This window comes from Ambystoma mexicanum, chromosome 10, assembly GCF_040938575.1.
Source record: "Ambystoma mexicanum isolate Mex_15411 chromosome 10, UKY_AmexF1_1, whole genome shotgun sequence".
NCBI lineage: Eukaryota > Metazoa > Chordata > Amphibia > Caudata > Ambystomatidae > Ambystoma > Ambystoma mexicanum.
Genome location: NC_090932.1, coordinates 1,305,565,963 through 1,305,578,605, shown reverse-complemented (window position 1 = coordinate 1,305,578,605; position 12,643 = coordinate 1,305,565,963). Strand labels below are relative to the sequence as shown.

Here is a 12,643-nt window from a genome sequence, read left to right as displayed (position 1 = left end):
TTTCCCATGTCCCCCGCACAGTATCCTACAGGTCAGGTGTCAACCCCCAATCAACATCTCGGGTGCCATGTGGAGCTAGGAACATTACTTTACCTTCTACTGGTGGGTATTACTGGGACACTAGCCACTCCCCCGCCCCTTCTCCCATTTCAACGTGCTGGATCTTAACAGAAGGACTTCATTGGTCTAGAGTGAGGCAGAAGCCTCTTTCCCCCCATACCACCCCTCTCCACTCAATCCCCAGTGTTGGATCTTACCAGGTAGGCTGGTTTTGGTCGCCACGCTGTGCTAGCAACTCCTCGTAGCCTGGAAAGGTCTGGGAAATTCTTTTTTCTAAAAACTGGAGCACTGCTGATGAAAAGTGTTCCAAGCCTTCAAGCTGTACCTGCACGAGAGAGCATATGGGAGTGTGTCATCCTTGAGAGGGAACAGCAGATCAAATGTGTATGTGACGAGGAATTCGGCTCAACCGAATACACAAAGATGGCCTAGAATGCCTGCCAGTCCCATTGCAATCGACAAAGAAAAAAGACTCCAGCAGTGGGTGCTGTATCTCCCTGCATTCACATGTGCCCTGTAAGACACCACCAGAGTTGCTGTCCTGTCAGACATCCACACTGTGTGTGTAAACCAGCAGTCTGTCACTGCTACAAGACTCTAATGTGTGTGCTTTCTCCAGGTGCCCTGGCAGCCCTGGTGAGTTCAGCATTGAGAGCTTCCACCAACATAGCCGGCTGCAGGATAGGGCTCTAGCAGTATGACTTTCTCCCACTTGTCCCATCTCTGGCTTGCTGGACTGCAACCACATGATCTCCCCACCACAAGGACACCCATTGGGACACTTTTCTTATATAATAGGAAGTGATCCTGTTGGGGTATTTCATCGAATAACTATGTCCGAGTTGCTAACAGTTCCCAAATTATCAGGTGCCCTTTAACCAGTGCTAGCAGTCTACCCAATGGCACAGTGCATGCTGGAAATTGCAATTTAGAGGTTTCCATTTTAATCAGGGACCTTAAAGTCTCAGAATGCAAAGTGGTGTTGGCGAAAAATGGGCTTAGTAAAGGAGCTCTCTATAACAGAGCAGCAGTTGGCAACCGCGCCTACTAACCTTTTGGAGTCCTGAACTGTCATCAGTGCCCTTCACCTGGCACTGATAAAGCAGCATTTGCTCTTTAGGGAATCGGGATCCCACATTTTTCTTCAATGCATTCAGGAAATCTTGGCTCCTTTGGGTTCCATCCTGAAAGCGCTTCAGCATGTCTGTTGGCAGCATCTCAATAATTGAGGGGTCACGGAAACAGAACAAGACATTGGGGTTGCAGTTCCGGTAGGCTCCATGCACAATCTCCATGCCCGTGACGGACATACCTGGCACCCAGCGGTACTGTTCCACGATCTCCAGGGAAATATCCTCAGCAGCTGGCACCCAGCCTACCCTGAAGGTCAAGCAGATGAGAACATTAGAACTAAAAAGCCTTCTGGGACAAAGGACAAATAATGGATAAGACATGGAGAATCCCGAGGTCCCTCAAGCTGCAGATCTTACACTCTCGATCTAACAGCCAACATTTGACAAAAACACAGGCCCCGCAAATTAACCACCCTGGAGGTAAGGTACAAGGAATTCTTTGAAGACCAACAAATTGGGGTTTCATCATGCTTGGGCGTAAAGAAACTCAAGGCCTAAAGGCTCTATGTATACTTATTCCAGGGGATGTGTGTGCAAGTGGAGCCTGCCCAGGTTGTACACACACCACGGATAGAGTGAAATGGAATCCAGTGGTGCAGCATATTTGTTTCCCAAAGGAAATTCTAGGTCGAAATTCTGATTTCATACCACACCCTTACAGGTGTTGAGATGCAGAGAATGTGAAGGCCACACTCATTCACTCCCTCGCTCACCGACAGACACACACCCCAAGGCACAAGGAAGGACATCTCAATTTCCTAAATGCTGATAAATACCTTCCTCCAATGTACCACAAGGGATGAAAAGTAGTTCAAAATGGTGTGTTGCACAAATCATTCAGCACATAATGTGGATATCACAGAAATGTACTTTGTGATGCATAGCCATTGGACTTTCATGTGAGATAAAGTAAGTATCACTCTTACATTTTCAGAGCTACTGTTGTCTATAAACATCACAATACTCATTGTTTGCGTCCCCATGCACAAATTTAAAAGCTGAAACTCTTAAACCTAGTCTTGAATTGCATCTAGCTGTAATTTTGACTACAGTCTGTGTAGCAACTAGCTGTAAATTATGAGTACAGCCCTATATTGCTTGCTAACTGAACGCTTGCATACACCATGCCAACTAGCTCACAGTCCAGCAGGGCACCCTGGCGCACCAAGGTACCGGGCAAACCCCCCTCCCACATCACCTCTCGCGCCCTCTACACAGTCCCCACCCTCTAGAGAAACACAACTCTTTACTCCATCCCAAGTGCCCACCCAACCATACAATGCCAACAAATTCACAGACCAGAGGGGCTCTCTGGTGCACCAAGGGACTGGCCAACCACCCCCTGAAAACCCCTCTCTCTGCAACCGCAGATACCATGCACCCAAGAGAAACACAATCCTACTCCTCACTCCCACCAAACAGTGCATCCTCCATCAACACCCCAGCATGACTTTCAGGGGAATCAATATACACCACACCTATCCCTCCCAACCAAACCACCATTCCCTTTCCCCCCTCCCTCACTCCCCTGTCTTCCAGACACCCTCGTCCTCAGACTTCCATTTCGCTAAGTGTTGTCCGATTATCCCTGGCAAACACCCTGGCCAACAGACCACCCCCTGCTGACCTACCAACTCTCTCGCACACACCACAGGCACCCAGACAGATCTCCAAACTTAGAACCTTTGACCCCTACATATCCCATCCCTGTACCCCTCTCCCGACTTACACTGCTCATCCACCGACACATCCGCTACTCAGACGACTGTTTCGCCCTCCCACTCTCCAAACCCAGCAAAGTCCCTATTTGATGAATGCTCAAACACTTATTCCCCCCAGCAAAACCAACTTTCCCAAACAATAGAGCAACCCAACGCCCCCTCCCAACTCTCACTTCACCTTGCCTCCAACTGCACCAATAACTACCTCTATCTACAACACTCTGCCATTCTCACCCCCCAGAACACCCATCCCCCTTTGGGACCACAACTGAGACCCTCTCAAATACTCCACCTCTTCATCGCCCACCCCACACCGAATCCTCACCCAAAACTCTGCACATTACAAACTCTCTTTCCACAAACACCCATTCCACCCACAAACATCACTCACCCACACAAAGCCTCTCCCTCAAGGTCACCTAGATACATTGTCCATCCACCCCTCACTCACCCACAGCTTCCTGTTAATCTACAGCCCACCCGGATATGACACACACTTTGCTAATGCCTTAAGGCTCTCCCTAGACGCCATACTGGTCTCCCACCCCTCGATCACCCTACTAGTAGATCGCAACATGTGGTTTTGATGCCCCTGACAACCCCATGATACCCCACTCTTAGATACCCTGGAATCCAACAACCTGACCCAGCAGGTAACAGGTTCCACCGACATAGCAGCACATACTTTTGACGTTATCCTTAACTCCTCTGATCTGATCTGATCTCTGCCCTCCCCCCTCGACCACTCATGCGGACACACCATGCAGTAATCACCTTCTCTTTTCTAGCACCAACCCTTCCTCTACAAAAAACAAACACTGGTCCACCATCCCAGGTCAAACTCTGGAAAAAGGTCATAATAACCTCAGACCTGGCCGACTCTCTGCCCTCCCCTCCCTCCCTATGGAAGGAGGGCCGCAATCCATTGACCGCTAACACATGGCTCTCCACGCCAACTACCCACTACCCCAAACAAACCCACCAACCAGCCCACCCCGCCTCCTGTCTGCTCGTTCTCCCCAATCTACGGACCTGATTTCCTCAAACTACTGACTGACAGCTCCCATCCAGATCCCTGAGTGATCCTTGCCCCCCCCCTGCCCCCCGCACCCCCAAAGACATCTTTGCATCGACCTGTGCAGGCAGCATCGCTAGATCCATCCTCAATGCCTCCCTCACCTCAAGCATTTCCCAGAAGCTTTCAAAACATCCCACATCAAACCCCTCCTTAAAAAACCATCTCTTGACCACCCAGACCAGCAAACTACAGACCGATCTCTAACACCTGTTTCTTAGCAAAACTCATTAACCACGCTGCCTACTCCCAGCTCAGTACTTTCATGGAAACCATCCACTTCCTCGACCATGCCCAGTCCGGTTTCAGACCCCTTCATGGAACTGAATCATCCCTAGTCTTTATATGGGACAACCTCAAAAACACAGCAGGTACAGAAGGCTGTGCCACACTCATACTACTTGACCTCTCAGAAGCATTTGACACCATTAGCCACAGCATCCTCACTGACAGGCACTAGTCCCTTGGCATTAGGGACACACCACTGAAGTGGATCTCCTCGTTCCTTGTAAGCAGACACCAAATCGCCTAACTCCATCCTTTCACTCTTGTGCTCGATCCGTCAGTAACAGCATCCCCCAAGGCACCTGCCTAGCCCCGCTCACCTTCAACCTCTACATGAGCCCTCTCCCCCACACAATCTCACCGGCTACAACTATGCTGATGACACTCAAATCATTTTCAAAATCCCTAGGTCCTTTTCCACCCCCCAACCTGGCCTTACATCCTGCCTCACAGACATTGACCGCTGGATGACCGTCAACCATCTTCTGCTCAATACCTGGAAAACAGAGATCATGATCTGTAGAAAAACTGCCCTCCTCCCACAACCTACCCCATGGCCTTCCTCAGCCCCTTCCCTCCCCCACTGCATCCACCATGGTAAAAGGCCTTGGCTGCACAATGGACACTGACCTGACTATCACAACACATCAACACCGTGTCAAAATCCTGTTACCTATATCTTACGCATACTCCGACACATTTTTCCTTACCTCTCCTACCCCCAAAGAGTGACAGTAATCATGTCCACTGTCCTCTCCCGACTAGACCTCACAAACTCCCTCTATCTGGGCACACCTGCCTACCAACTCAAAAAGCTCCAAAGAGTCCAGAACTCTGCAGCTAGGCTCCTCCTCACCCTCGTACTGTCCACTGGCTCCCAATCAAACGGCAGGTGCATCACTCACTGAGCATTACACAAGACAGGCCCTAAATATCTGCAACAGAAAATCACCCACTATCACCCCACTAGAATGCTGTGATCAGACACTGCTCCCCTTCTGGCGATTGCCCGTTTCAAATCATCCAGAATTGGAGGCACCACCTTCTCCGTCCAAGCCCCCATTATCTTGAACTCTTGCCACTCAACATCCAACACAGAGAGGACCACCTGACCTTCTGGAGGGCCATGAAGACATGGTTATCCCCTCAGCATCATGAATAAACCTGCCTCACCCCCCGGAATTAACTACTTAATTCCAGGAGGACAGCGGAATGAACAAATCACCTACGACCAATGTCATTGTATTTGGATGAAATGTGAGGGTGGATTACATATTGCACTTGGATGAACTGTGAGGGCAGTCAGTATGACGCATCTGGGTGAACTTGGTGGGTGTCCATTGGATTGCATTTCAGATGGATTTCAGGGGTGGCCCAGATGTTGCATCGGGCTGAATTTTGAGGGTAGCTAATGTACTGCATTTAATTACATTCCAATGAATTGGAGAATATACAATGTGTTGCATTTAGATGTGTTCTGAGGGTAGCCATTGTATTACATTTAGATACATACATTTTTAGGGTAACTGCATTTAGAATACATTTTAAGGCTGCCCTACCCGAGACTACCTCTCGGCACCCTCCACTACATACACTACTCTAAGACACTCTGCACAACACTTCTGCCATTAGAACGCAGCAATCCCCCACGATAAAATCCGTTCTAGCTGCACACATAATGTCTCTCCTGCTTCACGTATTTTGCACAACACCTCGGCCATTAGAATGCAACCCCACAATAAAATTCGGTCTAGCTGCACACATATCTCTCCTGCTTTGCATATTTTGCACAGTACCTCTGCCATTAGAATGCAGCTATACCACTTGAAACATTCTGTCTACCTGCACACATAATGTCTCTCCTGCTTCACGTATTTTGCACAACACCTCGGCCATTAGAATGCAACCCCACAATAAAATTTGTTCTAGCTGCACACATATCTCTCCTGCTTTGCATATTTTGCACAGTACCTCTGCCATTAGAATGCAGCTATACCACTTGAAACATTCGGTCTAGCTGCACACATATCTCTCCTGCTTTGCATATTTTGCACAGTACCTCTGCCATTAGAATGCAGCTATACCACTTGAAACATTCGGTCTAGCTGCACACATATCTCTCCTGCTTTGCATATTTTGCACAGTACCTCTGCCATTAGAATGCAGCTATACCACTTGAAACATTCGGTCTACCTGCATACATGTTTCTCCTGCTTCACACACTTTTCACAACACCTCTGCCCTTAGAATGCAGCTATCCCACATGATAAAATCCAGTTTAGCTGCACACATAACATCACACTCTCCAGACTACCTCTGTGCACCCACCCACTTGCCAGTGCAACATGGGTGACTTGCACGGAATTGGCCACCCCTACCTACCTTCATATTGGCTAAAATGCATACACGCATTCTGTAACTCTCCAACAAATTTGCCACACCTGGACTTTGGTCCCTAAGGGTGTTCAACCTACAGCACGTTCAGACCATACCAACGGTGAAAAGAACTACACAAATGTCCATTGCATAAGAACAAATGTACAGGAGACTAGCAGACCGGGGGCGAAAAGAGTGGTGGAATGACATCTAGATGCGGGGCATAGGAGTGTTTTTGTGGCCTTTGTTTTATATAAAGCGCTCCATTGTGGGCCCTTGATCAACAAAGGAGGAAACGAAACCAATGCTAAAAAAACGGTATTAGCATAATTGACCTAAACACATTTGACCTAAAACATTTGATGGAATTCTTTTGACCTTTTTTTCGGTCAACTTTAATTAAATATATGTATGGGGGTGGGTAAGGGTATGAATTAGGTTGAGTGGGAGTGGGGTTGCGTGGGGGGGCATTTTAGACTGAAGAAAAGGTCAACTAAATTCGATGAAATGTAATTAGGTGAAATGTTTTAGGTCAAATAGACCCACACCAGAAAAAACAGCTGGAAGAGCCGCATACAGTTCTAGCATAGAACCCACCTAGGCCATTTTCAAATGAAGGTCTTGTCATGGTTCCTGGTCTGCAATCCGGATATGAGAAATTAGGATGCAGTGGTTGGTGCATGCTGAGCTCCAACCTTGAGCGGTGGTGTTCTGTTGCACATTGTGAACGGGATGAATGCAATACTTAGAATACAGGGTGTCTGTAAATACAAGGGGCGCTACACCCGTCCCTGATGGGAATGCGTGGCTTGGGGTTAAGGTGCCTCAGTCCTGCATGGTTACACGTCTGCTTCTGACTCAAATCAGTGCGATATGCATGGTGTGCAGTGTGTCTCTCAGATGTGAGAGCGCATGCACTTGTCTGTTATTATTATGTAATAAGCCTAAGGGACCTGGTGACAATGGTGTAGGACAGGTGAGTGGTTATACACACATGCCATATCCGATACTAACGGGAGTGAGTTGGCAGGCCTGCAGGGTGTCTTGGGTGAAGGGTTATACACACATGCCAAATTCCGATAGTAACGGGAGTGAGTTGGCAGGCCTGCAGGGTGTCTTGGGTGAAGGGTTATATGCACATTCCTGATAAGGAAGATGTGACAATAACACGCAGGGCATCTCTAAGGTTCTAGAGGTGACAACATTCAGATGTTAATGGGATCAGCAAAAGGTGTATCTAAACCTTTCTATGAGACATACTCTTTGATCCTGGGAGAGAGAGGCATGGGGTGAACTTCTTGGTATGCTACCCAGTGGTGGACTGGCCTATAGGGAACTCTGGGGATTTTCCTCTGGGTCATGTTACCCAGGGGTGGACTGGCCTATAGGGAACTCTGGAGCTCTGGAGATTTCCCTCTGGGCCACGTTACCCAGGGGTGGACTGGCCTATAGGTAACTCTGGAGATTTCCCTCTGGGCCATGTTACCCAGGAGTGGACTGGCCTATAGGGAACTCTGGAGCTCTGGAGATTTCCCTCTGGGCCACGTTACCCAGGGGTGGACTGGCCTATAGGTAACTCTGGAGATTTCCCTCTGGGCCATGTTACCCAGGGGTGGACTGGCCTATAGGGAACTCTGGAGATTTCCCTATGGGCCTCTGCACCCTGGGCCTCTTTTGTGTGGTAACCTATTTCATTTCCAGATTGTCTCATAGGAAAAGGATTGGGCTTGCTGAAAATGGGTAATATGGGGGCACTTTTGGATCCCAGTCCACCTCAGATGTTACCTACCGGTTTCCGATGAGGACAAGCATGAGTGGCTTCCCGTAAGTGTCCTGCTGACAGCGGTCCAGCTCTTCCAGGCATGTGGCAATGACGGTGGTGGAAGGGGAATCCTTGGGGACACCCCAGCGGAGATCACATTCTACCAGAGAGAGGCCTCGCGCCTCACACCACTCCCGCAGCTCTGGGAATACCTAAAGATATTACAACAGTTAGCACCCGAGCACAGCCAGTGGCATCACTAGAAATCAGTATTGGGGGCTCTGGGGACAAACCAGGGGGCACAAATATAGCAAGGGAGGGGGGGTGGCAGGGTGGTGGCGCATCAAATAAGGGCCAACAGGCCAAACTGGTTTAAGTATACCTATGTTTTACCAAGCTGGTTAACAAAGTGTGTTATTAAGCATGTTCAGAGTAGGAATAAAGCAATACACATTTTGCATCAAGTTAATATACATCCTAAAAAATGAATTCATGTTCAACAGTTGCAAAAATGTCCTTGCAATCAGCAAGAGACTGCATTCTTTTAACTCAAGCAGACATCACTCCCAGCACAGCTTCAAAAAATGTGTATTTAAAGGTGGTATTTAGCAGAAGAGACATTCCAGCTCTGCTGTAAATAATAGCCAGTCAAAAGAGTCAGTTTAACAGAAGAGATGTCACTCGTACCTCAGTTTCAAATGACAGTCAAGGACAGTCTGTGGGTAAATGCCAAACAGTTTGAAATTAGTTTTCTAGGGGAAATCATGGAAAGAATCCAATAGATGTAAGTCACCAAAAGTGCACAGGTGCATTTCCCCAACTCATTCTCATGATACCTTTGCCCACAATATATGCCAGTATAAAAACATCTTTTTGCTGGATGCACCAATATCTGCCAGTATTCCCATATAAGAACATACTCATGTTTGCTATGCGCATAATGCCAGTAATGATACTTTAAGAAAGCGTGTCCTCGCTTGTTCTGCCGATATATGGCAGTGTCCCCACGTAACAACATACTCCAGTTGGCTTTACCATTAAAATGTCATGCCACAGTATGAAAACATGTCCAAATTGGCTGCATCAAAATGCCAGTCTAGCCACGTGATAACACTTATCATGCTTGCTTCATCAACAATGCCAATACAGGGGAGCACTGTTGCGCAGCACACCAAGATGACGGCTGCATGAAATGCTCCGGCAACGGCAGACATAAATCCTGCTTTAATATCCTTTCCCTCCCTGCCTAGTTCCCCAGCGACTACTGTGGCGTGCAGATAAAACATCCAGGTACTGGGGGGCTAAGTGTTGCCACGGCCCGCTACCTCCAGGGACCGCGATGGTGAAAAGCAGAGCCGAGACATCGACTCGGCATATGGGGGAAGGGCTGTGGGGACTGCAGCGGCCGAGTCGGACGGGTGCATCTGAGGCTGCCTGCCTCCGGGAGCTGGGAAGGTGCTCCTCAGCACCAAAGACAACGCTGCTGAGGTGGAGCTCTGCAGACCGTGTGGCTGTGGCAGAGAGCGGGCGGCCTGGAGGAGCTGTTCGGCCCGGGCCGCGCTGCGGCGTGAGAGGCGGTGTAACTGGCCAGGCCCGGCCCGGGTGGATTGTGGTGGGCAGCGCTGCTCCTAAGTGGTGGACTTTGGCGGGCACAGGTTATATGCCCGGCAGACATACTGTGCTCGCAGATCCCCTGGACCCAATGGAGTGCACCCTCTAATCATCAGGCGGGATAAGTTGAAACAGCTTGGCGGATCCACGGGAAGGGCATTGGATTGGGGTGGATCTTCTGGACCGGCTTGAGTGGACCAGGGTGCTATCCCAGTGGGGTGGCTGAGCTGGATCTGGCGTTGGTGCTGCGACAGGTGGTGGGGAGGTCGTAGCCTGGCAAACCCCTACACTGACGAAATGGGCAACCAGAAGAAACAGGCGAGGATGGACCAGTTTGCCCGCACTGATCAGGTCCAGGTTCCGGCCTCCACCCTGCAAACATCAGCGCCGGAACAAATTGATATGGCCGCTCTGAACCAAACATTGTTAGCGCTCAAGGGGAGCACAGACACGCTTGGTGTCAAGATAGATGCACTTACATGCAAAGTGGATATTTCAGCTGTGCAGATTGAGAAGCTCTGCGGACGCATGGAAGAAGCGGAGCAGAGTATCGGGTCTACAGAGGACAGTGTTGCAGCCCTTCAGTGCGAGGTATCCGGTCTACAACTCCTCGTGAAAAAGATTGCTGCCAAAAATGAGAATTTGGAGGGGTGCTCGAGGAGGAACAATATCAGACTTCTTGGTGTTCCGGAGTCTGCGAGTATAGGCAACATGGAAAAGTTCATAGAGCAGCTACTGCTGGACGTGCTTTGCAACCCCTCGCTGTCTGGGATGTATATGGTGGAGCGCACTCGCCGCTCCCTGGCAGCAAGACCCCCGCTGGGTGCCCCTGAGCGCCCCATCATTGCGAGAATCTTTTGCTATAGCGACAGAGACACCATACTGCGATTGGCCAGGGAGAAGGGGGAGTTGCGCTAGGAAGTTACTACTATACGCCTGTTCCCAGATTTCAGTCCAGCGGTTCAGGATCAAAGGAAGACATTCCAGACGGCGAAAAGGATCCTGATGCATAAGGGGATAAAGTACTCTATGATGTACCCGGCCGAGCTACGGGTGCAGCACAATGGTTCAGCAGTATTCTTTACTACACCAGAGGTAGCGGAACAGCATGCTAGAAACTAGCCGGAGTCGGGGGGGATCGCCGTGACACCCGCCTTGATCCCAATTGGGGATCCCTTGATATAGGAGCTAGGTGCACACGGGTAGAATAACAGCATTGCGAGAATTGGGGGAATGGTGGTTGGGAGGGAGATGTGTTTTAGATGGTCGTTGCCGCAAGGAGCTCTTAGGCTGCCTTCAGAACCCCAGTTGCCACAGACACTGCAGTGTAAGCCGATCTCAGTTGAGGGGGGGTATGGGGTGACGGTATGTTCTGGTTTCTGGCGTGGGTGGGTGGGATGGGGAGAGGGGTGTTGTTTTGGTGTTATTGCCAGGTTGGCTCGGAGGGTGCGACTCCAACTTTGTGTTAAATGTGTGTTGAGAATTGCAGGAATGTGTGCACCAGGAGGGGTAAGGTGTCGGTACTACCCACCCAGTTCGGGAGGAGTTGCAGTGTGCTCCATTATGTGTCTAGCGTATGACCCAGATCTTTGTGTTGGTGTGGGTGAGAAGACTCTAACTTTGGTTCATGATATCCATTATGACCCGTGGGAAAGTAAAAGGTGAAGGATATGATGCTCCCAGGTTGATTGTTCCCAGAGGGGAGGGGAGGGGGGGGAATTGGCATACTCCCTATATATCGGTTGAATGGCCCAGACCTCAACGGGGGGTAGTCCCGGAATGAGTGTGGAGATGATGTCCTGGAACATCCGGGGCCTAACTAACCAAAAGGAGACAAGATCTCACATCTTGCTTAAGGCATCACTCCTCCCAGCTTGGCGGGGTGGGGCTCTCATAGATACGCCTCGTCCTACTCTTCTCACTCCAGGGGAGTTGCCACGTATATACACAGGTCGCTGCAGTACAGATTTCACGAACAGATACAAGATGAGGAGGGCAGATATCTAATACTGGCGGGGGAGGTACTGGGAATGAGGCTCTTAGTGGTGAATAAATATGCACCAAATGTGGATTCCCCAGAATTTTTCCACAAATGTGCCAGCCATCTCTATAAGTTCTCCGGGTATGAAACGATTTGGGCCGATGACTTCAATTTGGCGCTCACACTAGATATGAATAGGGCCATGTCGACGCAGCAGAGCCTACCGCAGGTGGCTAGAGCATGGGGTAGTATTGCATTGACCCATGATTTGCATGATGCATGGCGCACTTTACACCCCGCTGATAAGGAGTTCACATTCTATTCGGGAGTGCATGGGAGCTCGTCTAGAATAGATTATGTGATGACTTCTGGCCCCATATTAAGCGCAACCACTGAAGCGCGTATCCTACCCCGGACCTTGTCGGACCACTCTCCAGTGGTGGTCAGGTTCACTTTCGTGTCACGTTCTCCCAATTTGCTGCGGTGGTGCTTTAGGGCGGCTGCGCTTGGGGATGGGGCATTTAGATCTGAGATAGAAAAGGATATAGACATATTCTTTCAGTCCAATGTAGGGTCGGTCCTGGACCCTGGTACGGTGTGGGAAGCGTTTAAAGTCTATATACGAGGGTGCTGCATCTC

The 12,643-nt window shown here is 49.5% G+C and overlaps 1 protein-coding gene across 1 annotated transcript in view; it reads right to left on the bottom strand.

Annotated features, from left to right (window-relative positions):
- The window catches only part of LOC138493017 (uncharacterized), a 31,585-nt gene extending 21,809 nt beyond the window's left edge, over positions 1-9,776 (bottom strand). Inside the window, exons 1-4 of the mRNA XM_069620267.1 lie at positions 9,738-9,776; positions 8,440-8,624; positions 1,113-1,440; positions 258-385 (exon numbers count right to left, since the gene is read on the bottom strand). Coding sequence (XP_069476368.1) covers positions 258-385; positions 1,113-1,440; positions 8,440-8,624; positions 9,738-9,776 — 680 coding nt within the window. The remainder of the gene's footprint in view (positions 1-257; positions 386-1,112; positions 1,441-8,439; positions 8,625-9,737) is intronic.
- Between the last annotated feature and the right edge of the window lie 2,867 nt (positions 9,777-12,643).